Source organism: Myripristis murdjan, chromosome 22 (assembly GCF_902150065.1).
Source record: "Myripristis murdjan chromosome 22, fMyrMur1.1, whole genome shotgun sequence".
Taxonomy (NCBI): Eukaryota; Metazoa; Chordata; class Actinopteri; order Holocentriformes; family Holocentridae; genus Myripristis; species Myripristis murdjan.
The window spans coordinates 13,200,943-13,223,881 of NC_044001.1; the positions used below are offsets into that span (position 1 = coordinate 13,200,943).

The 22,939-nt window shown below is 42.8% G+C and overlaps 2 protein-coding genes across 3 annotated transcripts; one reads left to right on the forward strand and one right to left on the reverse strand.

Annotated features, from left to right (window-relative positions):
* Nucleotides 1-102: 102 nt before the first annotated feature.
* fam98b (family with sequence similarity 98 member B) lies at nucleotides 103-4,095 on the forward strand. Its single transcript, XM_030081856.1, has 8 exons — nucleotides 103-317; nucleotides 548-696; nucleotides 992-1,120; nucleotides 1,249-1,424; nucleotides 1,594-1,674; nucleotides 1,795-1,911; nucleotides 2,114-2,281; nucleotides 3,045-4,095. Exons 1-8 carry the CDS (start codon nucleotides 280-282, stop codon nucleotides 3,336-3,338), a joined length of 1,152 nt encoding a protein of 383 aa, XP_029937716.1. The 5' UTR covers nucleotides 103-279; the 3' UTR covers nucleotides 3,339-4,095.
* Nucleotides 3,980-22,753, reverse strand: ptpn21 (protein tyrosine phosphatase non-receptor type 21). 2 transcript variants are annotated; one of them, XM_030081853.1, is made up of 19 exons: nucleotides 22,556-22,753; nucleotides 21,273-21,563; nucleotides 19,490-19,659; nucleotides 19,085-19,182; nucleotides 17,563-17,630; nucleotides 17,352-17,422; nucleotides 16,441-16,528; nucleotides 16,061-16,149; nucleotides 15,415-15,502; nucleotides 15,115-15,194; nucleotides 14,362-14,422; nucleotides 14,037-14,118; nucleotides 12,362-13,896; nucleotides 11,539-11,679; nucleotides 8,853-9,071; nucleotides 7,855-7,983; nucleotides 7,474-7,708; nucleotides 6,985-7,145; nucleotides 3,980-6,810 (listed from the first exon to the last, which is right to left on the reverse strand). In XM_030081853.1, the coding sequence occupies exons 2-19, from the start codon at nucleotides 21,450-21,452 to the stop codon at nucleotides 6,682-6,684; spliced, it is 3,624 nt and encodes a 1,207-aa protein (XP_029937713.1). In that variant the 5' UTR covers nucleotides 21,453-21,563; nucleotides 22,556-22,753; the 3' UTR covers nucleotides 3,980-6,681. The 2 variants fall into 2 exon arrangements, with proteins under 2 accessions (XP_029937713.1, XP_029937712.1); XM_030081852.1 differs by having other exon boundaries at nucleotides 22,423-22,753.
* Nucleotides 22,754-22,939: the final 186 nt, after the last annotated feature.

Sequence of the window (22,939 nt, forward strand, 5' to 3'; positions counted from 1 at the left end):
TTAAAGCACTCACTGACACAGTGACACTGTCTGTGATAACGGGGTGGTTATTATTAATATTAGTCCAAACTGGGGGTGCGGAACGAAAAGCGGCGGAACCACAGCTCGAAGTTCTCAGATTTCCCCACGACGGAGGAACTTAACCGGAACACCAATCGCTTACTAAAAGCGGTGCAGAAATGAATGATTACGAAAGCTCGCCATTATGAAACATTACCTTTAATTTAGCCTTGTTTGCCTTTGGACACACGTAAAAAGTTTCACCTACCCAGCTGGACCATGGAGTGTGATATTTTGGACGTGTTAGAGCAGCTCGGGTGAGTAACGGCAGCGTTAGCATGTTTAGCTTTCTAACTAGCCTGCGACAGCAACCTGCATTAAGTCAACGGTACAAGACGGCTGTTATATTAAAAAAAAAAAAAAAAAAGACTGTTGACGGTTTAGTTGTGGCTGTACTATCTTAGTCGTGCCATTAGTGGTTCAGGTTACATGTATGTGACAGTGTTTTCAGCCACATGTGACTGTTCTGTGGTCCGTTGTCACGCAGCTACGACGGCCCCCTGCTGGAGGAGAAGCCGCTGGTCCGAGCCGCGGAAGAGGGCCTGGCCTCGGTCGAGTACGTGAGCCTGTGCAGGTGGCTGGCCTCCAGGTTAAAACCGCTGTGTGGTCTGGAGGAGAGCATCACGTCCGGTCCAGGTGAGACACAGCAGGCACACCACCTCCATGCATGGTGAACGAGTTCCTCGGAGTAAATTACAGCATTTAGAATCATCAGAAACTCCCCTCTGATTATGTAGTAGTGCCAGAACCAGTCCAGAGGGAAAAAAAAAAAAACACGATTTTTATTTTTATTCTAGGCCTAATCATTTCTGGGGGTTTAAATCTCTGACCACAATTGATGCAAAATGTTAGTAAATTTGAAGGTAATGTGAGGGTTAATGTTCAAGTGTAACCTCCCGCACCATAAGTCCCTCTGTCTGTTTCCTTCCAGATGATATCGAGAGCCTGAAATTGGAGATGAGCGGCTTGCTGAAGGAGCTGCACTGTCCTTATGAAGAAGTTGTGTCAGGGATTCTCAAGGGCAGCCTGCAAAATAAGAGGAATTATCTCAAATTTGTCTGTATGTAATCAAATAAGAAGTTGTGTTTTGTTTTTTTGCAGTCATGCCTGCCTGACAGGTTCTCTGGTTGGTCCATATGTTAATTAAAGCATGTGTTTGTCATGTTTTGTTTTGTTTTTTTTCTTAAGTGTTTCTGAGCTCTGAGCTTCAGGCGGCTCAGATCACGAGGAGCAGACAAATCTGTGATAAACAACAAGAGGAGAGCCCAGTGCATCAAGACCTCCAGGCAATCTGTGAAACACTGAAGCTGCCCGAACCGAAAGGACAGGATGCAGCAGGAGTCTTCTCTGATGTAGAAAACAAGGTCAGACTAAGTCTCTAATCTTGATTTGTGATGCATGATATTTATCAGTTTGATGGAGGACAAAAACGTGATGAATTAAAAAATGAACAAGTAGCGCAGTACCTTTTCATGTTAATAACATTCATAAATCCCTCCCTTCTATTGTATTATTCCATGTGTACCATTGTAGATTAACAAAATACTTAAAGATCTACCAAATGGCTACATTGGAAGGCCGGTGCTGAAGAAATCGCTCAGCAGTGAACAGTGGGTAAGCAGATAAACTCCTGAAATATGCCTCTTATCGCCCTCTATTGTTTGCTCACTTAACTATATATGTACTCTATAGTTATGGATGGAAACTCACTTTGGGCTCTCCCCGTCTCCACAGGAGAAGGTGCACAGCATGAACACAGTCCTGTGCTCAGAGTATGAATGTCGGCGCAGAATGCTGATCAAACGGCTGGACGTCACAGTCCAGTCCTTTGGCTGGTCAGACAGGGCCAAGGCAGGTTCAGCTGCTAATCACACATCACACTGTCCTCGGTTGTTTACTCTCCTCAGTTACAGTGGAATCTAAAGTGGTGGAGAGTGAAGTGCTAACAGCATAATAGCTGGATATTGTCAAGCAGTAAACTATGCTTTAATCCAATATCTGTCCAATATCCGTTTCTGTAACAGATGCTGTTGTATGTGCCTGTGTTTGGCAGGTGAAGGTAGACAGCATGGCGAAAGCCTACCAGCCAAAAAGACACTCTCTGAGGCCGCAGCCATCAGTGGGTGTGGCCGACCTGCTGGCTGCCAGGGAGGACCTCTGCAACATCGTGAAGACCAGCAGCGGCGCCAGCAGGGAGAAGACCATCTGTGCTGTCAACAAGGTACATGAGCATGGGATCATATCAAGTAGAATAAAAACGACTATCCCTGTGTAAATGTGTCACATTTATTTCCTAGAGTCATGGGTCAAGGCAGCACTGACAACCTTTCCGCACTGATTGTCCATAAAGGGAGTGTTGTGCAACAACATTGATGCACAAATGGGGTGGAGCTTGGAACAGTCAGGGCTGTTACTTCAGCTAGAACCTCAGCAGAGGTCTGTGCTCTAGTGATTACCCTCTTCCATTTACTGACAGGGAAAGGGTTTATCACACAGTTACTTCATGGCACAACAGTAGGCTTACATAAAAAGTCCAATCAAAGCACCATCACAGACTAATGCCCTACAACATTGAAAGTGGCAACATGGTACTACAATGAATTTTACATGTTCATACCAAAGTTCTGCTTCCTTTTTCCCAATACTGTGTGTTGTCATGTACCAGCAGCTGGAATTTAATTACCTTGAAGAATCTGAAATTTGCTCAAGTTCATATGCAAGGCATTTTGAATGCTTTTCAGTAATCATGTATGGATGGAATATTCGGGACAAAATACGAATGAAATTTTGCTTCCTTGTTTACCATATTTTGTTTTTACATAGGAGATATTGTTCTCACTTGACCCAATCCACTGAAATTTGAGTGCAAAACCTTGTCAACATGTGCTTGAGTGCTTGAACCCTGATCCTTCGATTGAACAGGAGCTTACGGTACCTGACATTTTATTGTCTTAAATCACTATTCCTCTGGTTCCTGCCCACAGGTTCTGATGGGGAGAGTGCCAGACCGTGGAGGTCGTCCATCTGAGATAGAAGCCCCACCCCCCGAGATGCCACCCTGGCAAAAAAGACAAGATGGTGGAGGTGGCTGGGGAGGACGTGGAGGAGGGGGTGGTTGGAGAGGAGGAGGTGGAGGAAGAGGAGGTGGTGGTGGCTGGGGAGGAGGAGGAAGTGGTTGGAGAGGAGGTGGAGGAAGAGGAGGAGGAGGATGGGACCATGGAGGTCGTAGTGGACATGGTGGATATGGAGGACATGGAGGAAAACGAGGACGGTACTAGGACTAATTCCTACTGACATTTTACTTTTCTTTGTGTTTTATAATTTGTTTACGCAGTGTTACACATGAACTGGACTCTTACTTGGGCCTCTTTTGTAGAAAAAGGTAACACTAAGGTAATATTTGTTTGTTTGTTTTTTATATTAACAATGAAATGGTGACCGAATTGCAACATCATGTGATTTTGCTACTTCAGTTTTCTGTTGGTGGAATAGTTTTATTTTTTTATATTCGAAGCATGCTCAACAGTGTTTTCAAATGAAAGCATTCTTCGAATTTAATAAACAAAATATGGGTTTTGCATTTGTATATGTTCTCAATGTAATCTATCAGAAGTATACCATGGATGCAAGAGGATAATACTTGAAACCATTTATCTTCTCATCTTCCCATCTATCTTCTTTATCTCCTGAACCATCATGACTGGGCTCCTTATATTTAATCCTTCATTTTAACCAGTAATGTCTGCCACTAACTTAAAGTCATATATGTAATAAAGAGCCATTGAATTAGTTGCAAATCAAAATTGAGATGGAAAAATCAATGACTCACTTCTAATGCCTACCACTAGGTGGCATGATGGCCTAAATTAAATAGAAGACATTATGTTGAATTGGATATGGAGACCAAACAAGCTACATATTTCCAAATATTTATTCATAGCTGAAATGATTTTCTACACTTGTCTTTCCAATGGGATACCATGTTAATTAGATACAATTTATACAGTTTGTACAATAAACATGTTTTAAAGCTGAGAATTTTACATTGTGTACATCATCAACAGCTACAACATACCATCGACAAAACCAGTTCATCTTTGCCACAAAAACATCTAGTGTCGAGTCTCCACACTAAGACTCAAATCAGCATCATATTAAAACTGCACAAAACTTGAGTCAACTGATTCGGGCTTCTTAAGATCCAGTTTTCAACCAACCTTCTTCTCAGTAAAGGGTTCATAGTTTCCAGTCAAATAAATAAGGCCAAAACCCCTGCCACCTTGACACAAAAAATCATTCAATAAACAAACCAAACCTCAGGGTAAGAAAACGAGGACAAGGTTTTCCCTTTGGCCAAATTATAAATTCAGTTGGCTCCTTCATTTGTGTGACAAGCTTATACTTCTCAAACAGCAGCTGATGTTGGAAAGTTGTAAGCAGTGTTTCTATACAGGTAAAGTCGTAACTAACAGCAACCATGGCTGGAAAAAGGGAACCAGCACTAACTATGACATCTCCAGTCAAATGTGATCGGAGATGTGGTCATTTGTAACAGCAGAATGAGTCTTAGGAAGAGCAAATGTCCCTGGAGTGAAAACAAGTTTGACAGCCAGAGTGCTGTAACTGGAGCTGGTCTGACCCCCCAATAACCCGCTGCCGTCCCCTGTGATGTGGCCCTGAGATGCAAAACTTCACACTAACACTGAGCATGGGCTAACAGTTTACCACAGCCAGCAGAGGTGGACTCGCGGTGATACTGTACAACACTCTGACAGCTCTCTTCAGGAAGATGAAACGCAAAGCTATACTGTTTGACGCCTTTCTCCATCTTCACTAGGCATTTTTACATCTTTGTTCTATGTTCCTGCAACAACACAAATGCAATATTATGAGGGTTTTAGGGAACGTGGCCCAATGAAAGAATTTATGGTTTCCTTTCTTTGAATGCCAAGTCTTGAAACCACTCAAGTTCATGGAAAGAAAAGGAGGAAGAGAATACATTAGATGTCTTTTCCAAGTGTCCTTTGCAGGTGTTTCTCAAATGTATTGATTGGCATTATTAATACATATCACTGCAATTATGATACATGAGAAATAAATGACACAGAATGAAAAAAGAACTTTTTTTAAGATTTCCTTAATATGCAAAATTACTTAGAGCCCTTTCAACTATACATTGTAAATAATATTGAGGCACTTTATCTTGACAAAATGTAACTGAAAATATATTGCTCTTGCTCAATAAATACAGCACTCATGACAGAGCATACCAAGTTCAATTAGTCAACAAACAACAGCTCTCACCATAGAAAAGTCTTGAAAAATATGAATATAAAATCAGTTTTCCAGTTTTACCAAAACCCTGCTTTTCTCAAAACATCACTCTGCTTCTGATTCTTTTTTTCTGACATTCTTCCTCTTCTCATATCCATTTCAACCATAGGTTTTTCTAAAATCTAGACATATTTATGGCCATCAATGCATTGTCTCCCACCCACAGCATTTGCATGAATTTGGCCAAGTGTTGAAGCACAGTGGGACAGTCGCATTCACACACTAAAAGAAATCCACAGTCATTTCTCCAAGCGTCTTCAGGAACAGAAGGGAACACTAATCCAAAAAGGCCTTTAGGGTCAGAATTTTGTATAAAACCTTGAACTGATGTTAAAATAAGCAGGTTCTTTAAGACAAAAACTTAAATTATCTGGATTAAGGACTTCCAAGTCTGAGTGCTATGGCTGGGTGAATGTAAATTGGATGATAAGGATTCTTTAGTGAAAACCTGAGAACTGAGAACCCCTAAGTCTCTCAAATTGTCCTCTGTACCTCCACAACAATAAGTAGGGTGTGCTAAAAAATCATACTGTCCTGCCAAATGGCTCTTTGGTGGCAAAGCCATTTAACTTGGCCTGACTTTTAACCACCATGATACACATTAGCATCACACCAAATGTAAATCTATATTTTTGTTATAAAACAAGTCAAATGAATGGCCTTAGGACAAGTTCCCATCTGTACCACATGGCAATGTTAAAATCTGTCTCATCTCTGGGCTCTATACTCAAGACAAAGAATAAACTTTTGTCTTTTTCCAAACTACAGTTCATCATCATAAACATCTTCATCATTATTAGACAGTCCTTCATTAGCAGAACCAATTGTCATAACTGCGATTCAGTAACAAACTCATCTTAAAAGTGACCTTAGTTAAATGAAAATAGATCAATTGCTTTTGATACACAATCATAATATAGATTTTTACTGCAGCTTAACCTTGGTTCATTATGTACAGCAAAGTACTGAAAAAAGTGCTGGGCTTCATTAAGCAATAATGTTTGTAAAAAAAAAAAAAAAAAAAACAACAGTGAAATATAATACTGTTAAGAGGCAGGTCATATGGAAGTATGCTCCTTCAGGTGGCGGTAAGTCTTTACTGTGCATCCACACATCATTCGTTCCATCAGTCTTGCCTATTTTAATACTTAAGCAAATGCCAACCACCGGCTGCTATGTTCGAAGTCATTTCTAGTGTTGTACCATCACGATTCAGTTTGGCATGAGCCTTGAGAAAATTCCACCCTGCGATGATCTGATCACAGCAGAGGTTGGGAGATGAAGAGCTCAGATGAGCCGGGAGTTGCGGAGGTACTGGATGAGGACCTTGTAGATGAAGACATACTGAGAGATGGTCTGGACCATCATCATCCTCTGCTTACGGAGCATGCTCAGAACTGTTGGGACATCCAACATCTAAACCACACAGACAAGATGCTTAGTATAAGGTAGATACACTTTGGAGAAAATCAGCTAAAAATGCAACAAAGCCAAATGCAGCTAAGAAATAACTGAGAATATACAGAGCTGTCCTATTGGCCTGCATGTTATGTTCTGACTTCATATAAGTTAAAAAAAAAAAAAAGGTACCTCATTGTGCTCTAAACAGGCGATCATGACCTCAGTCAGGATGACGACTCCGGTCCGGCCCACTCCGGCACTACAGTGCACCAGCACAGGCAGGTTGGTGTTCTTTGGGTCACTGATGCTGTTTGTGTGTCTCCTCACAGACTGGATCTCCTCCAGATAGGCTGGGAAAGGATGCTAGACCATTAATCTCACTGAGGATGTAATTGTGTGCCAGCCAAGAACTATAGCTTCATAAAAAAAAAAATATACGAATAAATAATGGACTTTGTTGTTGCATTGAACATGATGTTAGATCTTCCTCACAATCCGCATTTACTTAATTAATTCCAAATGAATTCCATGGCACCATATGGGTTTAATATAGCCATCAATATAAAAACAACACAGCAACATTTTCACAATCTGTAGACCCTGCAGGTAGAGATCTAATCTTGAAAGAGTGATGGCCATAAAAGGAAAAAAGGGAAAGGCTTATGCTCTCCCACTTACAGATGAAGCCTTTGAAGTCCTCAGGACATCCGTGGTCAGGCCAGTCTGTGTACTGCAGGTGCCAGACAGTCCTCTCTTGGCCAGTCAGAAGGTGTTTGATCTTCAGTCCTGTGGTGGCATAGCAGCCAGAGTCTGTGCGGAACCTTGTGGTGATCTTGAAGCGGCCGTACGTTACCGTGTTGTGCCGTGAGCCGAGTCGGGGCCAATAGCGGAAGCTCTTTTCTCTGCCGCCCTCCTGGAGGGAGGAGATGGCAGGGGAACAGTAAGACCAGATAGGGATCAGGAAACAAAACTGGAAATGTAAGACATCGAGACTGGACTTTGCCATATTATATTGTAAGCTTTAATTTGCTTTCTAAATGACAGAAAACACAAATGCACCTCCTCAGCAGTGACCATGGCAATGATGGCGACACCCTGTTCCCACACCATCTGCCAGAAGTCCTGGCAAGTGTTGGATAGGGGACCCTGTGAGGCGATGTAGCTCCACTCATGTCCACTCACTGTTATCTAGGGAGAGAGACAATTGTTACTTGAATTCATCATTTCGATAGGATCTCATCAGGAATTCTTCGACACACTGAACCAAGGCAGCAGACAGTGGAATTCAGACTCGGCAGCATAGTTCAATTCTATTAAGGTCAATGGGATGTGAGGATGGGGGAAATGAATGTGCCTGAATAATGTTCATGAACACTTTCCCTTCCCTGCCCACCAACCACCACAGGAATCCTTATGTGTGTTCTCTTAAGTCCTCAGGAAATATGCCTGCCACTTATTAGCAGAAATAACCCTGAGGAGACTGTGGCTGTCTGGTTATCAAGGAAACAATGACTGGATGCAACACTGAGCAGGCAGAATCATTACTGTCTTGTTTGAATGGACCACCATTGTCATGGAAACTGAGTACAGCCTTCACTGCTGGTGAAACGCTCTATTTTTAGGATACCTGGTGGAGGTCATGTAAATGCAGTAAATATGATGAACACACTTCAGTAATGCACTGGGTAGAAAGTGTCAGAGCTGCTAACATCAACAAACATACCTAGTGATCTCAGTGGGTGCAGGCAAAATAGAGGCATTAAGGAGGCATATCAAAACAGTTTGATGCAGCTTTGAGATTCGGTTCAATTTCTTCAGAGCAATGTGGGGATCAAAACAACAAAATATAGCATTTTCTGACATTCATGAATTGCAGTAGTGACCCACTGCTCTTCTGTTTGTCCTCCTGTGTTGATGGTTCAAATCACATCAAAAGACACATGTGCAGTAACGTTTCCTATCTGTTCAGGGCATCGGAAATTCACATGCATGTAATTTTCTTGTTACACAGTTCATGTGATGTCTGTATGTGCAACCTGTGTCTGTGTTTGCCTTACTTTGATATGTGAAGCATTGATGTAGCCTGTGTTGTTTTCCTTAGTGGGAACCAGCTCCACTCGGGTGTCATCATAAGGCAGAACATCTTGGAAGCGGTTTCTCTCCGCACTCTCCTGTAGCTGGGCGATGGTGCATTCCCCTGATGCACGGCGCTTTGGGATCTGCTCAAACTCAGTAAACACCATGCCCTGTTCCATACGCTGCTCCAGCAATTTACACTGAGACACAGACACACACACAAAAAAGGCAACAATAAACATGCCATTCTGATCAAGGATGCAGTCCTTTTTCATGGCCAGTGAATAAGAAATCTGTCACTTGTCTGGACATACAATTATAGCACTCAGGTCAGGCCAATCCGTTTAATTCTGAAAATGCTGAAACACAGTGGTGAGGTCTAACATTTCCTGCCAAGTTTGATCAAATCTGAAAAGCTGTGCAGAAACTTTATGAATGACAGATGGAAAATGAGAAGGAGAAACATTTTATAGTTCCTCTTTTCTTATTGAAGGGGACAAGTTATCAAAACATGACAGTCACAGGATGGTGCTGCAGGGTTGAGTCGGGTCAGGTTCTATTTAATGTATTCTGCCATGTGCCAGGTCAAGCTTGGGTTGTGCTTTTAAAAATCCGAACATTGCTTTAACTGCATTTATGGGCGTGTGGCTGTGTGATAAATAAATAAATCCCAGTGCCTTGTTCATTATGACATGTAATGTGCAACTGGAGCCTTTCTCTGTCTGCTATGGCGCTGTGTCTGCTCTCTCCTCATCGGCCCAGCAGTCCCCTCCATCCTCTGCTCCACCCCACTGTGACCCTATCCTTCTCTTTCTCTGTCAGTCTAAGTCTACAAATAGGGCTCAGTCGGGTCAACACAGGCCGGGCCTTAATTCACCCAAGCTGAGCTCATATATTTAGACCTACTGAGAACTCCAAAGTGAGCACTGCCAGTGAATAAAAAACAAAGGGCAAAAGTGTAAGCACAAAGTGCTTTCCAGATTAAATGGTTTACAGAACAAATAATAACACCCAGTTTTCAGGCTGATCGGTCAAACAGACAGTTTCTGATTAGCTGATTTTAGGGCCCTGGCTGGGCTGTAAGGGGTTAACAGTTTTTTATCCAGGTTTTCCAGGTAAGAGAAGAACCACTACAGTAAAACTTCAGTGATTCCTGCCCATTTCTCCAGTCTCTTTATGAGTTCAAGTGTTTTGCCAAAGGCAACGCTTAAGTCCAGCAGCACTAAGACAGAGCAGTGACCAGAGTCTGCAGCCAATAATAAGTAATTTGTTGCACAAAGGAGAGCTGTTTCCATACTATATTTATCAAAAATTTTCAAAGATGTCACTGTTCCTTAGTGCCTCTTAAAGTCGCATCAAAACTACTCTCTCAAATATTTTTGAAATAAATGGCAACTTGGAAAGAGGCTGAAAGTTTTGCATGTCAGCCGGTTCTAATGTGGTGGTCCACATCCAGAGGAAAGGGAACTGCTCATAATAGTGAGCACATGAGGTGTTATAGCATCCACTATTTCTTTCAAACGTGTAGTGGGGAGAGAGTCAAGCGGGGATAGGAACATGCCCATATGACACACGGTGTCAATTATGTCCTGTAATGATGTGGGAATGAAACAATTCAATAATTCCAGTTAAGGGCTGGGGATATCCACAGATGTTGGAAAAATAGTTATATGTGCTCTAATGTTACTTATATTAAAAATAATTATAGTAAGGAACTTTTCACACTCTGCTGGAAACCAGGCGGTTGTGGTTGTTTGTTTTACATACGCAGAGATTCCCTGTTAAAAGTATTGGCTTTGAGCCTTCTTCATTTTGTTATTATAGTGTTGTAATAAATCTTTTAATGGATGATAGTAGACTTGTAATTTACTTGTTTACCACTTTCTTTCTACTATCTTTTATAAGTCTGAATGTCTTCACTTATCCAGGGGAATCGCTTTTATTGCCAATTTTAGCTAGAGGTGCAACCTTGTCCAGGGTGGATAGGCACAGCTTATGAAAAGCATTTATGAGGACATTTGTATCTGAGTAATATGTGAGGTTGTCCATACCACTGTTAAAGATGGGAATTAATATTCCCGTTGTGTGCTCATTAATGACACGAAAACATACTTTCCTTGTGGAATTTTGTCTAAACAATCTGAATCACAGTGTCAAAGCTGCACATATGATTGACACCATAAGGTCTCTGACGGAAAGATTATTTACATTTAGCCCCAAAGTAAACACTAAGTTACAGTCACGGTTGTGAGTTGGGCCCATAACATACTGAACCATGTTGTAAGATTCAGTGATTCAGAGGTGTGGTTTGAAGTGTTATCAATATGGAAATTAAAGTCATAAACCATAATGAATTTATCATAATCAAGAACAATGACAGAAGTTGTGAAAATTCTGTTAAAAACAAAATTGTTTTTGGTGAATAATAGATGAGAAGGCAGAGAACGGGAGAGTCAGAATTTGGGAGAGTGCAGGGATGTTGGAGTAATAAAGCGTCTCACAAAAGAAAAACTGGGTAGATTTAAGAAACAATCATGATCTCGCCAAGCCTTGAATTCAACTACAATGTAGAAATGACAAGCATCAAGTTTCACATGCATGACGAACGCAGCAAACTACCGACAAAGAAAAAGCCATTAAGCAGATGCAGTGTTTGTGGTCCCTTACCCTCTCATCATTAGAGGCCCTCTCAGGCTCGTCCTTGCCCTCGTTGTGCAATGGCAGCCTAGACAGTGAAAGGCCATTGAGGGCCGCCACCTTCAGAGGGCCCATCTTCTTCACTTCTGACCTGGCTCCTTTCTTCATGCCCTGGTTTGACAACAAGGACAGAGGAGACAGAGAGAATAAATGTGTCTGAGCCTCGGAAAGAAGGAGTGGATAGCTGAGCAGGGAGGGACAGCGCAGGCTCACTTGGTGTTTTCTGGAACAATGTTACCTGTCCGGTTTTTTAAAGCAGCCCTACTACATTCTTTCAAGCTGCAGGTATGTCCACGTGAACCTATTTGCGTCGTTTGTGGCTACGGCTGATACTACCCATTATGCCTTTCTACTTTCATTATTATAGGGTTGTTAGATACCTGAACAACAAAGCATGCATGACGGGAATGATTTAAACCTTTGGGTTTCCATGAAGTAGCAGTAAAGCGTACAGTGTGGAATATTGAAGCATGAGAGGAAGCTGCCACTTGCATTGCCAATAAATTTTGTCTGCTCCACACACTAAAATGTACTAATCCATTGCTCAATCATCAGTCTTGCCTTTATAGAGGATACATGTTTAAAAACAAAAAAAGTAGTAGAAAAAAAAGTGCAGAAATCTAAATAGACATATTTTTCAAACTGTTGTGTGTGCAAAGACACAGCAGGGGTGGCATAATACACAGAGGGTGTGCATAACTATCTGGATATATACTGGAAGCTGATTTCAGTGGCATAAAACACTAATAAGGATGCATGTAAAGCTTATAAGGAGGTGTGGCGCAAGACTCACCGCAGGGGGCAAACCCTCTACTGTTTTCTTCCCAGCTGGCACATCAGACACAGGCCTCTTCTTGAAGTCCTTATTGGCCTTCTGCTTGGCCTGGCCGCTCAGGTCTCCCTCTGACACAGAAGGCATAATCCTGGGTTGCCGCAGATCTGACAACAGGTACAGAGGCTCCACCTCATGGATCAGAGGGTGGGCTTGATAGGTTAGCGAGCCAGTAATAGCAGGGTCAAGGGAGGAGCCAATGGGGTATGCAGGTGGAGGCTCTTTGGGAGTCTGTTGTTGATGTGTCAGAGAGGAGAGAGAGGTCAAGCTGTGATGTTGTTTAGGCTGCTGGTCGGGAAGAATGGCTGCAATAACGTCTTGGGAAAGGGGTGTGTGACGTCCACTGTCGTCCTCAAACTCCTCCTCTTCCCCACTACTATGAACCAGCATGGTGGCATCCGAAAGAGACTTCTTGTGTCCATAGTGTACGTCCTCCCTCATGTCACCCCCGTCCTCTGTCTTGGTACGTTCCAAGAACACATTGAGCTGAGAGCCCTGAGAAGGACCGCCGCGCAGGGCTGGAGGCGGTGTGGCAGTTTCAGCTGCTGACGAAGACACCGTCCGCTCTTTGACCCTCATCCCCTCTAGACTATATGCCAACCCGGCAATCTCAATGGAATTGCGCTTCTGGGCATGATGTGGGTGGCCATGTAAGGGTCCACTGAGTAGGAGGGGTTCTGACACCTCCTGTAAGGAGTGGGCAACCGGCAGGCTGTCCTCTTGGAAGGTCTGGACTGAGTGGTGCACACGCCGCGTAATGATCAGGTCCGGGTTGCTGCTGCTGACATAGAGGTGGCGTGACAGGTCAGGTGTACTATTAGCAGGCCGCGGGTGGGCGTATGGGTAGGGAGGAGGTGGTCGGTACACCTGTGTTCTCATGATGTTTGGAGCCGGGTATTCCTGCGCCTGTTGCAGCTGGACATTGGTGAGCTCTGGGACACTGACTGCCCCCACCACAGGCCTCCTCTCTGTGGGATAAGGGTAAGGAGAGGGGCTATGAAAGCTGGAGTTAAGATGGAAAGGGTAGTGGTGATGATGGGTTCCTCCACCGTGCTCTCCCCTGATCTCTGGTTGGCTGTAAACTAGAGGGTCTGGTCTGCTGTAAGCGTAGGAATTTCCAATGTTCAGGTTCCTCATGGAGTGGCTCTGCCGGTGCTCTGGAGCGAGAACCATCCCTCCTCCTGCACCCCGGTTCTTCTGCCGCATCACTGTCTCATAATCAGGTGTGGCGCGATAGGAGGGCGGGATGAGGGCACTGTGACGGTGCGAGGGGACGTAATCAGGCCGGGTGATGTCACTACCGGTGATGGAAGGGTTGGAGGACATGGGTGAGGGCTGGAGGTAGTGCTGGGGATTGGTGAGAGAGCTGGTGCTGTGGGCGCTATACACACTGCCATTGCGTAACCGCCCACCACTGCTGTACTCCAGAGGGGAGCAGTCTAGGCTGGTCTGCGAGTGGTAGTAGTAACCGTTCTGATTATTCATGTACAGGTTGTCTGTGGGAGAACAAATCCAAAGGAAATCAATAGATTATGGAATCAAAACGACAGCAATGACACTTTTGAATTAAGCTGAACGCAGCACAAGCAATCCATCCATTTCAATTTAAAAGCTGAAAGTCATTTTCTCTAGTTACCTTGCGATGATGTGTAGGGCTCAGTGAAGTGGCCATTGTAGTGCATTTGAGGTGGGGGCATCATGTAGGCCTGAGGCTTTGGCTGTAGATCAACATCAAACAAGAGAATGATTCATTTAATAGCACACATGACCCTAATGCTGCCCAACAGCACAGAATTACACGTAAATCTAATTGTGTGCTTAAGCACTGTTATGGCTCGATTGTGGCAAGTGGCGTGTGGAGTGCGCAGTGGTGCAAACCACAACTCAGCAGGAAAAATGTGTGTACATAAGGGGGAGGTGTATGTATGCGTGTCATATGTGTGTGTGAAACTGGAAATTACCAGAGACAGTCTAGTTGAAGATCTCCGTCTGACTGGGTTGACAACTGTAGGCTGGGTTTGACTGGAGAGAGAAAAACGAGAATCAAAAAAAATGTCAACTTTGAGATCACAGATTACTTTTATTTTGATAGGCCAACTAAGAAAGTGACTAAAGGCAGATACCAATTAAATTACAGGACGATACAATGAAATACAGATTGTAAGTAAAGATTGTAAAGTTAGAGGACCGTCTATTTGTGTTTACTCTGCTATAGAATTACTGGCTCAGCCCATTCATCCCTGTGAATTTGACAAGGTTTTATCAAGGACATATTTTTCCAGAAGGAATATTGGCCATAAGAATCCTTTTGCTTGGATCCCAAATCGCTAAAAGGTCTGCAACTTAGGGCCCATAGAAATCTGGGGAGTCTGTGTGCTGGGGTGCGGCTGGCTGGGTAGTCAGGAAAGGATGGGGGCTGGCACCTGGTTGGTAGGCATACTTGTAGGCGGTGGCTGACTGTGTTGCTCACCCCTTGTTAGAAGGCAGAGAGGGACGAGAGAGTATTGGAAAGCGAGGAAAGGAAAGAGGGAGAATGGACTTCTGGGAGCCTTCAGAAGGCAGGGGGTCACACTCCTCTCTGAAGAGAGAGGAGGAGAGGGGATAGGAGTGAGGCTACACCAAAGAGGAGACACGTGCACACACTACAATCACACAGACGGCAAGAAACAAAGAGACAGGAACTGGGCTAGACATGTTAACAGAAAAACACTTACAGGCTACTCTTGTTAATCTTATAAAACTTGTGCCTGGCCAGACACATCCGGCACACATATTTGGAGGTTTCCATGTCTTCCTGCACAAAAGAAAGGAGCAGAAAAAAAAACATCCGAGATGGGGAGTCATGCAGTGCAGTAGTGGTGCTTCCTTAAGTATCTTAAAGCAAAGGCCTTAGATATATACCCTCAAATATTTCTGTGTAACTTCAACCAATATTATGTGGCTTTGTGACCCATACGCAAAAACGCTAGTTATCAGGGTAGAGAAAACAAGAAGCACTGGATGTAGAGACTTACGGTCTGGAACTGAACGCTTTCCTCTTTGTTGGCTAGCTCCAGGGCAAAGAAAGACTTGTTGTGACTCATGTTATTAATTTCATTCCACCTACACAGCCAATTAAAAGCACAGTGGCAAAGAGAAAGAGGGGGGGAAAAAAAAAAACACATGATGATGTCATGGTGGTCACATTTTCAAACTGCAGAAAACCACAGAGAGTTTCAAGAGACCGTAGGATTTAGCAACAATGTAAAAAAAAACCATATGCATGTGGCAGCTGATATCAAAAAGGTGTATACTACACAGATCACTGCGTAGATACAGCATGGGTTAGGTCAAGAATGACTCAGATGTTCAATGACAGAAAATGCCTCCACATTCCTTATCAAATATCACAGTGTAACTGACTCATTTCCTCTAAACCAACTCCAGGTCTAGACAGTGTTAGGTATCTATATAGGAGACAACCTCACCTAGGCATAGCTGTGGATTGTGCACAAAGCTCAATAGAGACATTTGATTCGCCATAATTACTGCTCCGAGCTAGGAAATACCAGACCAGGGCTTTTATTCATGGCTTCATATTTAGAAGCAGATCATGTTGTGGACTGTGAGGCATTATTGTAAAAATAAAACAAATACGCCCCGGTTTATTTCTAGACTTACCTAAATACAAGAGGCGGCCTGCCGTTTTTATGCTTGACAAAGATGCCATCCAGACAGGCTCCTAGGATAATGTCTGTGCCCGTACTGTCCTGTAAGTATTGGGGAGAAGACAGGGACATGCATCACAACTGTTTAGGAAAGAATTAAAGGGTGTAGAGCCCTATCACACAAAACAGTGGGAATCCAAACTATTACATCCAATTAATTAGCTATCTGCTTCTTAATTCATTAGTAACAACAAACTGTATTTTTACAGGATAACAATTTGCTCAAGTATCAAAGTGGTGTTAATGAACTGTAACTTCTGGGTTAGCACATACTAACAAACTAACTAAATGGTTCTTCCACGGGATGTTAGGATTTTAAATGTTTGGGCTTACCTTGGCTTGATAGCTTTCCTGGCCATAGCCTTCCATTTTCTCCACCTCTTGCATGTACAACATCTCTGCCTCTGGGGCTGACAACCCCCTGATATTTTTTTTTTTTTTTTTTAAATGCAAAATGAGGATTAATACATAATGAAACGTGAACATTAACCAAAAAGAAAAACACAGAAATGCATTAACTCAGAGAACAAAACAGGCAAAAAAGCCCACATAAAATGACAATGAACATACACAAACAGAAACCACAAATTGTGCAATCCGGCAATTTTCTTATCACGATCATCTCCTCATCTGTTTCACAGCGCCTCTAATAAACCACAACAACCATTTCTTCAACACCAAGATAAAGATGACACACAGTTCAACTCTTCACCTCTCTGACACTAACCTGACACCTCCTCCCCTCCTCCTCTCCCTCCCTTCAGCTACAACCAAGCTGACAACTATTCCTGGGTGTATGTTGTGCTTTAATAGCTTGTTCAACAGACTTGGATAGCTCTTACACAGATACACTGCCAACCTATATGGCGCGGACGAGGCATGAGGATGAAAAACCTGCGGATTGGACTGGAATAGAATTGGTGATGAGAAACAGCTGTCCTTGAAGTGAGTAGAGAGAGCACAAGATGGAGTGGGCAACATGGGGTTTGGTGCCAGGCCAGTTTGATTTGGGCTTTTCGGCCTGTCCAAGAGTAAATCACAAAAAGGCGTGCCTATATATCGGCTACTAAATGAACCCACATGATGACAGAGAAAATAGAATAAAAAAAGACGGTTGCAGAAATGAAGGTCTGCGTCAGTATCTGTGAGATTTGAAGCTGGTTGTCTGTGGAAGGAATGAGAGGGAGACATGCCTGTATCCCAGATGTAGAACAGGCAGGCTGATGCTTAGAAAACCGCCTCACCTGTAGGTCTGATAGAGAAGAGCCACTTTCTGCGTGGCCTCCTCGAGCACTCTCTCATCCTGGATCCAACCCTGCACAGACGAGGTCAAGATTAAAATGATCACTGCACTGTGATACTAGCACACAACACATCTGAACACAGGGCATTTGAAACATGCTTTTAGTCAGCATCTGATATAAAGATAATGAACAATAATAATAATATGCTTACAATGGGAAACAGCACAAACTTCTGGAGGAACTCCTGGGAATCATACCGATTGAAGTCTCCAAAGTCAGCTAAAAAACAAATAAAAAAAGAGATGTACTAAATTAATTAAAGCAGCGAGTCATGCAAAACGCTGGTATTAAAGCATACCCCTGTTCTCTAAATCAAATCCATTATTATCTCCACTTCTGCAATTGCTCCATGGTAGAAAGAGGCATGCAGGAATTTAAGAATGCTTTAATGCCTCTTTGGAAAGCTGTGGTGTATGATGACAAGATTGGCTAATTTTAGGAGAGGAGGAGACCCTTTGGTTATGGAGGGGAATTGCTTCAGCGTCTGACAACGTTGTAGTCCAAAACTGTTCACAGCTTCAGCCTGCCTGCTGGCAGTGTTCACAGCTATGATGGGTATCCCAGGCATTAGCAATGCTCAACAGCTACAACTGCCCTTCACTCCAAACCATGTCGGCTGGACGCAAAATAGGAGCTGTCCAAGTTTATTGAGGCACAAATGCTAGGTTTGTGTGATAATTTAAGCAATGACTGCATGTTTAGGGAAAATGCAAGAAGCTTAACAGAGATTTTCTTCGAGGCAAGAGCTGCTGGTTCTGTCATGCTGGTCTGTCATTTGAACATGGCTGCAACAGTAAGTGATCTCAGCGGCTGTGCTATGCTAACACCCAGGCCAGTAACTTGCACTGCCTGATATAACTTTGCCAGCAGTGTCTGAGATTCTTCTGGCTGGGCAAAAGCTGGAGGAGGACAGACCAAGCCAAGGGGAATTCACATTCACACACCCTTGACCAAGTTTATGGGTTGGTTTGGGCTTGATGGGGCTTGTTAAGTGCTCTATATTGAGAAACCCACAAATAAACTCTATAAAACCCCAAGATATGCGGTTGAAAAGCAGTTTCAAGCAAAATAATCTGAGCAGAAAACACTCAAAAACAACATGGGGTATGAGGAAACAGTAAGGCTCAGTAACAACATTCTTGGAAAATGCAAGTTCACATTTTTTATTCAGCTATATTTTGAGATAACATGCTTCGAGATAAGCATCTTGGTTGAAGAAAATCACTTAACTCCTGCTCTAATAGAGGTCGTAAGTCAACTGTTTGAGGATCAAAAGGCACTACTTCTGGAATTTACTACAGCTAAAACAGTCTTGCAGTGCCTAGCCAAAACATTAAGGCAATGACTGCCCATAGTCTGACCTGTCACAAGTTTCTCATCCAGAAACCAGTGCAAATATTTCCAGGAGCTATTCCAGTGTTTCCTGTAGAGTTTTTTTTTTTTTTTTTTAGCTGCAGGGGTAATTTTGTTCCGTGATTTTACCTGTAATTATTTTCTTTTTGGGCAGACTGAGCTATAAGGCTAGGTTAAGAATTTTCACTCAAAGTGCATTTTTTAGCTGTGGGGTAATTTTCCAGCTGCAAGGGCCAGTGCAGCGAGATGAATGTCACAGAACACTGAGCTATTCAACCTGAGGTTTCTGTTACTAGGCTAGTATTAAGCATTCATTCTACCTTGCACTGCCAGGCCAGCCAAGCGAATTGCTTGTTCTATCGAGCATGGGATCCGGCCCTCAAGAACATCCTTCTTCAGCTGCAGGTAATACTGATATCTGTGAAGAAGTAAGAGGGTTACTTAAGAGTCGGGACCATTTAACAATAACAGGTAAAAGGTCATGACATGTCATTTGTGAAAAACATTCAAAAACAAATTATCCTGAGTACAACTTGAGAGTTCTGGGTTTGTTGTGGCTTGTCTGATTCCATTGAATTTACTTTTTTTATTCACACCCTTAAAGGTAACATGTTAATAAGCTCAAAAGGCGATGGGGTTCAGGCAAGAATTATTTAAAAAAAAAAAAAAGCTTAGAATGTGGAGTGGTGCACATTTCACCTCTCGTTTCATTGACGAAACCTCACCTCGTGATTTCCTGTTGGAGTTGGGTGACACTTGGTACGTAAAACACCACTCCAAAGTAAACGGTGGGCTCCAGCCCATACTTGTCAAGCTGCTTCTTCAGGGGCTTCTCCAGGTCAATCCATCTCTGCTGGTTCTGCTTGTTGAAGTACCACAGACTGAAGTATGTTATCTGACAAGGAAAACAAAGTGGAGACATGAGATCTAAACCACACTGTGACCAAGTACACCCTCAACCTTTACATCCAGCAGAGCAATCTGGAGTAAACGATTTGCAGTAAATCATAAGTAGTATGGGCTTAGCACAACCTACTTATAAATATCTAAATTTCTAATATCACACAGTTCCAAACAGCGATATGTGATGACTTGAGATCAACAGACACACTACCTATTTCAACTTCTCAGTGAAACTGCTTCTGTTGCATATCTAAATCATATCATCAACATCCGTCCTTCAGCAGATACTGTATGTGGAGCATTCAACTGGAAACTGAACCATGCAAACAACTCTAGGAGGGTTACAGGCTGGTGCCACTCCCTGCTCAGTCTTGTGACTGTCTGGCTGAAACTCAGAAGAAGGCATCTCACAATGAGCACTGGTAAGAGAGGCAACCTGTAGGTATGTTGTTTATAGTGAGGAAACATTGGCCACAAGACTTCTATTGTGCCTGCTGCCACTTTCTAATCACAACCAGAACATTAGTTGGCAAGATAAGTAACCCAATTCTAAGGGACATCTGTTTTGAGAAACATGCAACACTGCACAGCCAGTAATTTTACTAATTATGGCATATGCCAAAGCTGAGTCAAATGCCAAAGAATAAGTCCAACATTAACAGAACAGTGGTCATCTCTGCATTGTAATTAGGCCCACTGCTTGTTGAATCAGTTTGTTGAAACAATGTGATGCTGCATATCATCGTGCTACCCAAGTAAATGGCACTTGGGGCATTAGATATCTCAGAATCATCATGCATTCATCAGTTATCGCTTATACTCGCACAAAACAATACCACTAACCTCAAAAACAAACAATATGGCATTCTCCATACTAGAAACTAATTAACTGAATGGTGTGGGGGGTCCACAAGTGGTGTTTTTTTTTTTTTTTTTTCCCGGTGGTGCTGTGCATAAAAAGCTCTTGCACTGATTACAAGGCCAGATTAGCTCCCTTATCAAGAAACCCATGAATAAGCTCTCTTACTGCTATGCAGTTAAATGTCTAATGTTATCATATCTTAAGAGCTCCAGCATCAAGTGGTTTGCAAATTTTCAACAGTCTCTAATCGGGAATTGAGTATAGCAAAATACAGGCTTATAAACCCCTTTTGGCTCCTTTCTAATAGGTGGTGTCAGCACCACAATGTTACTGAGTATGATGAGCAATCTTGACAGCAAGCTTAAGACACAACTAAATCTTATTCAGACCCTCACCCATATTATTAATGGACTGTGACTGCTGTCTCCAACTTCTAATATGTTACCTGTTTGAAAATCTGTGTGATGTGATTACGGTTTGGAGGTGCTTCACATACTCAGTGCATACCAATGTTAAATTCTTGAGCAGAATAGCAAACAGGACAAAACAGATTAGAATTGATCATCCTCTACAAGTAAACTATGACATATTGGTTATCTTGTTTTCTTTTGTCATGTTAAGCAATTCAAGCATGCATGTGACCAGAAGACAACCTTGACAAGAATGCACTATTGTCAAGATGGTCAATCTGAAATAGTCCACAGGTGAATAATCAGCGGCTGTTCTTGCACGAGAATACATACCTCCCTTAACTCGAGTCTCTGAGCAACTGCCTCCAAACATTCCTGCCCGGTGCTCTCCACAGAAAGTGTAAACTCAACAAACTCCCCATTGAGCAGCTGGATCCGAGTGACAAGACAACTCTTGCTTGAAACGGTATACCTTCGAGTCCTTTTAAGTTTTAAGCCAAATGGCAAGGGCATGTTTCACAATTCCTCAGAAGGGGAGGTCTTCTCTTATCTTGTTGCTGTCCCCTCAAAGACGGTGTGAATATTTGACCAGCCAGTCATTGGGCTCATCATCAACAGCCAGACCTAAGAAAAGAGATAAGGACCATCTCAAAACCTCACATAAAGTATTAGGTCTATAATTAGGTGTATAATGCACAGTCAGTGTAAAGTGACTAGAAAAAGACTTAATCCAATCCAACATGAATCAAAATTTGACTGTTACTACACATCAGTGGGTGGTTGTACTGTAAACCTATATGTTTTACATCTCGTCTGTTACCCAAATAGCCCTAAAACAGATGCCTCACAAGGCAAACACGGTACTTATGGTGCAGTAATCCTCTTTAACACCACATATTACTTTTAAGTTACTTAACCATTAAGTTATCTGGGGTTAACGCTAGTTGCCAAAGAGGGGGGTTTACCTTATGTAAAACTAACATGGACAAACATGAGACCAAATCTATGGGCAGCTTTCAGTTTATGGCAAGCAAACCGGCCTGTGTAACTAACTATAATAAGGTTTGCTACCGTTAGTTTTCCAAGCATGTGGTAGTGCTAATCCTCTTCCAGGGAATAGTCTGATCCAATCACGGACGGAGCGACCTGATTCAACGGAGCAACGCTGAGCAAAACATGGCAAAATCCCTGCTATTTTCCAACTCTGACGCTCCACTATGCATCGTCCATTATATTACAAAGTATTACAACACATCGTATACTTGAATTACATAAATGCACCAACTAGTAAACTGTAAATAAATACCACTATTGCAATTGTAAATCTTTAACAGGTGTCCCGACTGCTACTTGTACTGCTGGACGTTACAGACAACTAAATTAGCCTTAGCCTGCTAGCTGGTACTCCAGCAACTAGACCAAACCGTTTAGGAAAACTGGCGTCGCCGGTAAATAAAGTACAAATAATGCTTACGTTACCCACCAAATGCAATTTAGTTGCCCACTCAAGACTCGGCCATGACCGACTTTGCATCCAATGTCAACTGATTCCAGACTTTTTCACGGGATTAATGATGACCAACTTATGTTGAGTTTGTTTGAGGCTCAAAACTAACGTTAAACTCCATGCCTCTTGGTCCGGCAGATCAGTCAAGTTCCAAGCGTGTTTCACTTCCTGGGCCTGAAAGAGCAACAAGTATATCCCGTCTACATCCGCGGCAACCTAGTTGTGGCTATTACTTGTGCTGCAGCAATTTAAGCTCTCGAGAAGTAACCGAAAATATTCCGTGAATCGGTAATCACTTTATGAAATAGCATGACTTAAGTTTATCGTGTCTTTACTGAACGCGGCGACGTTTTAAACCGTGTTATAGTGCCTCCGTGGCGGCGGAATACATCAAGTTTTCCTGAGCATGACATCAGACAGCTGGAATGCCGAGCGGTGAAAATGCCAGAAATGGGACAGCTGCCTACCCGGAGCTGCTGGCCGCTGTCCTGTC

Excerpts from the sequence above, each read along its gene's own strand:
- fam98b (XM_030081856.1), top strand. The coding sequence starts at position 280 with ATGGAGTGTGATATTTTGGACGTGTTAGAGCAGCTCGG. Across the intron at positions 1,121-1,248 it reads GAATTATCTCAAATTTGTCT|TGTTTCTGAGCTCTGAGCTT; the intron begins GTATGTAATCAA and ends TTTTTTCTTAAG. Across the intron at positions 2,282-3,044 it reads CCATCTGTGCTGTCAACAAG|GTTCTGATGGGGAGAGTGCC; the intron begins GTACATGAGCAT and ends TCCTGCCCACAG.
- ptpn21 (XM_030081853.1), bottom strand. The coding sequence starts at position 21,452 with ATGCCCTTGCCATTTGGCTTAAAACTTAAAAGGACTCGAAGGTATACC. Across the intron at positions 19,660-21,272 it reads AGAGACTCGAGTTAAGGGAG|ATAACATACTTCAGTCTGTG; the intron begins GTATGTATTCTC and ends TTTCCTTGTCAG. Across the intron at positions 17,631-19,084 it reads GGCTGGCCTGGCAGTGCAAG|CTGACTTTGGAGACTTCAAT; the intron begins GTAGAATGAATG and ends TTTGTTTTTTAG.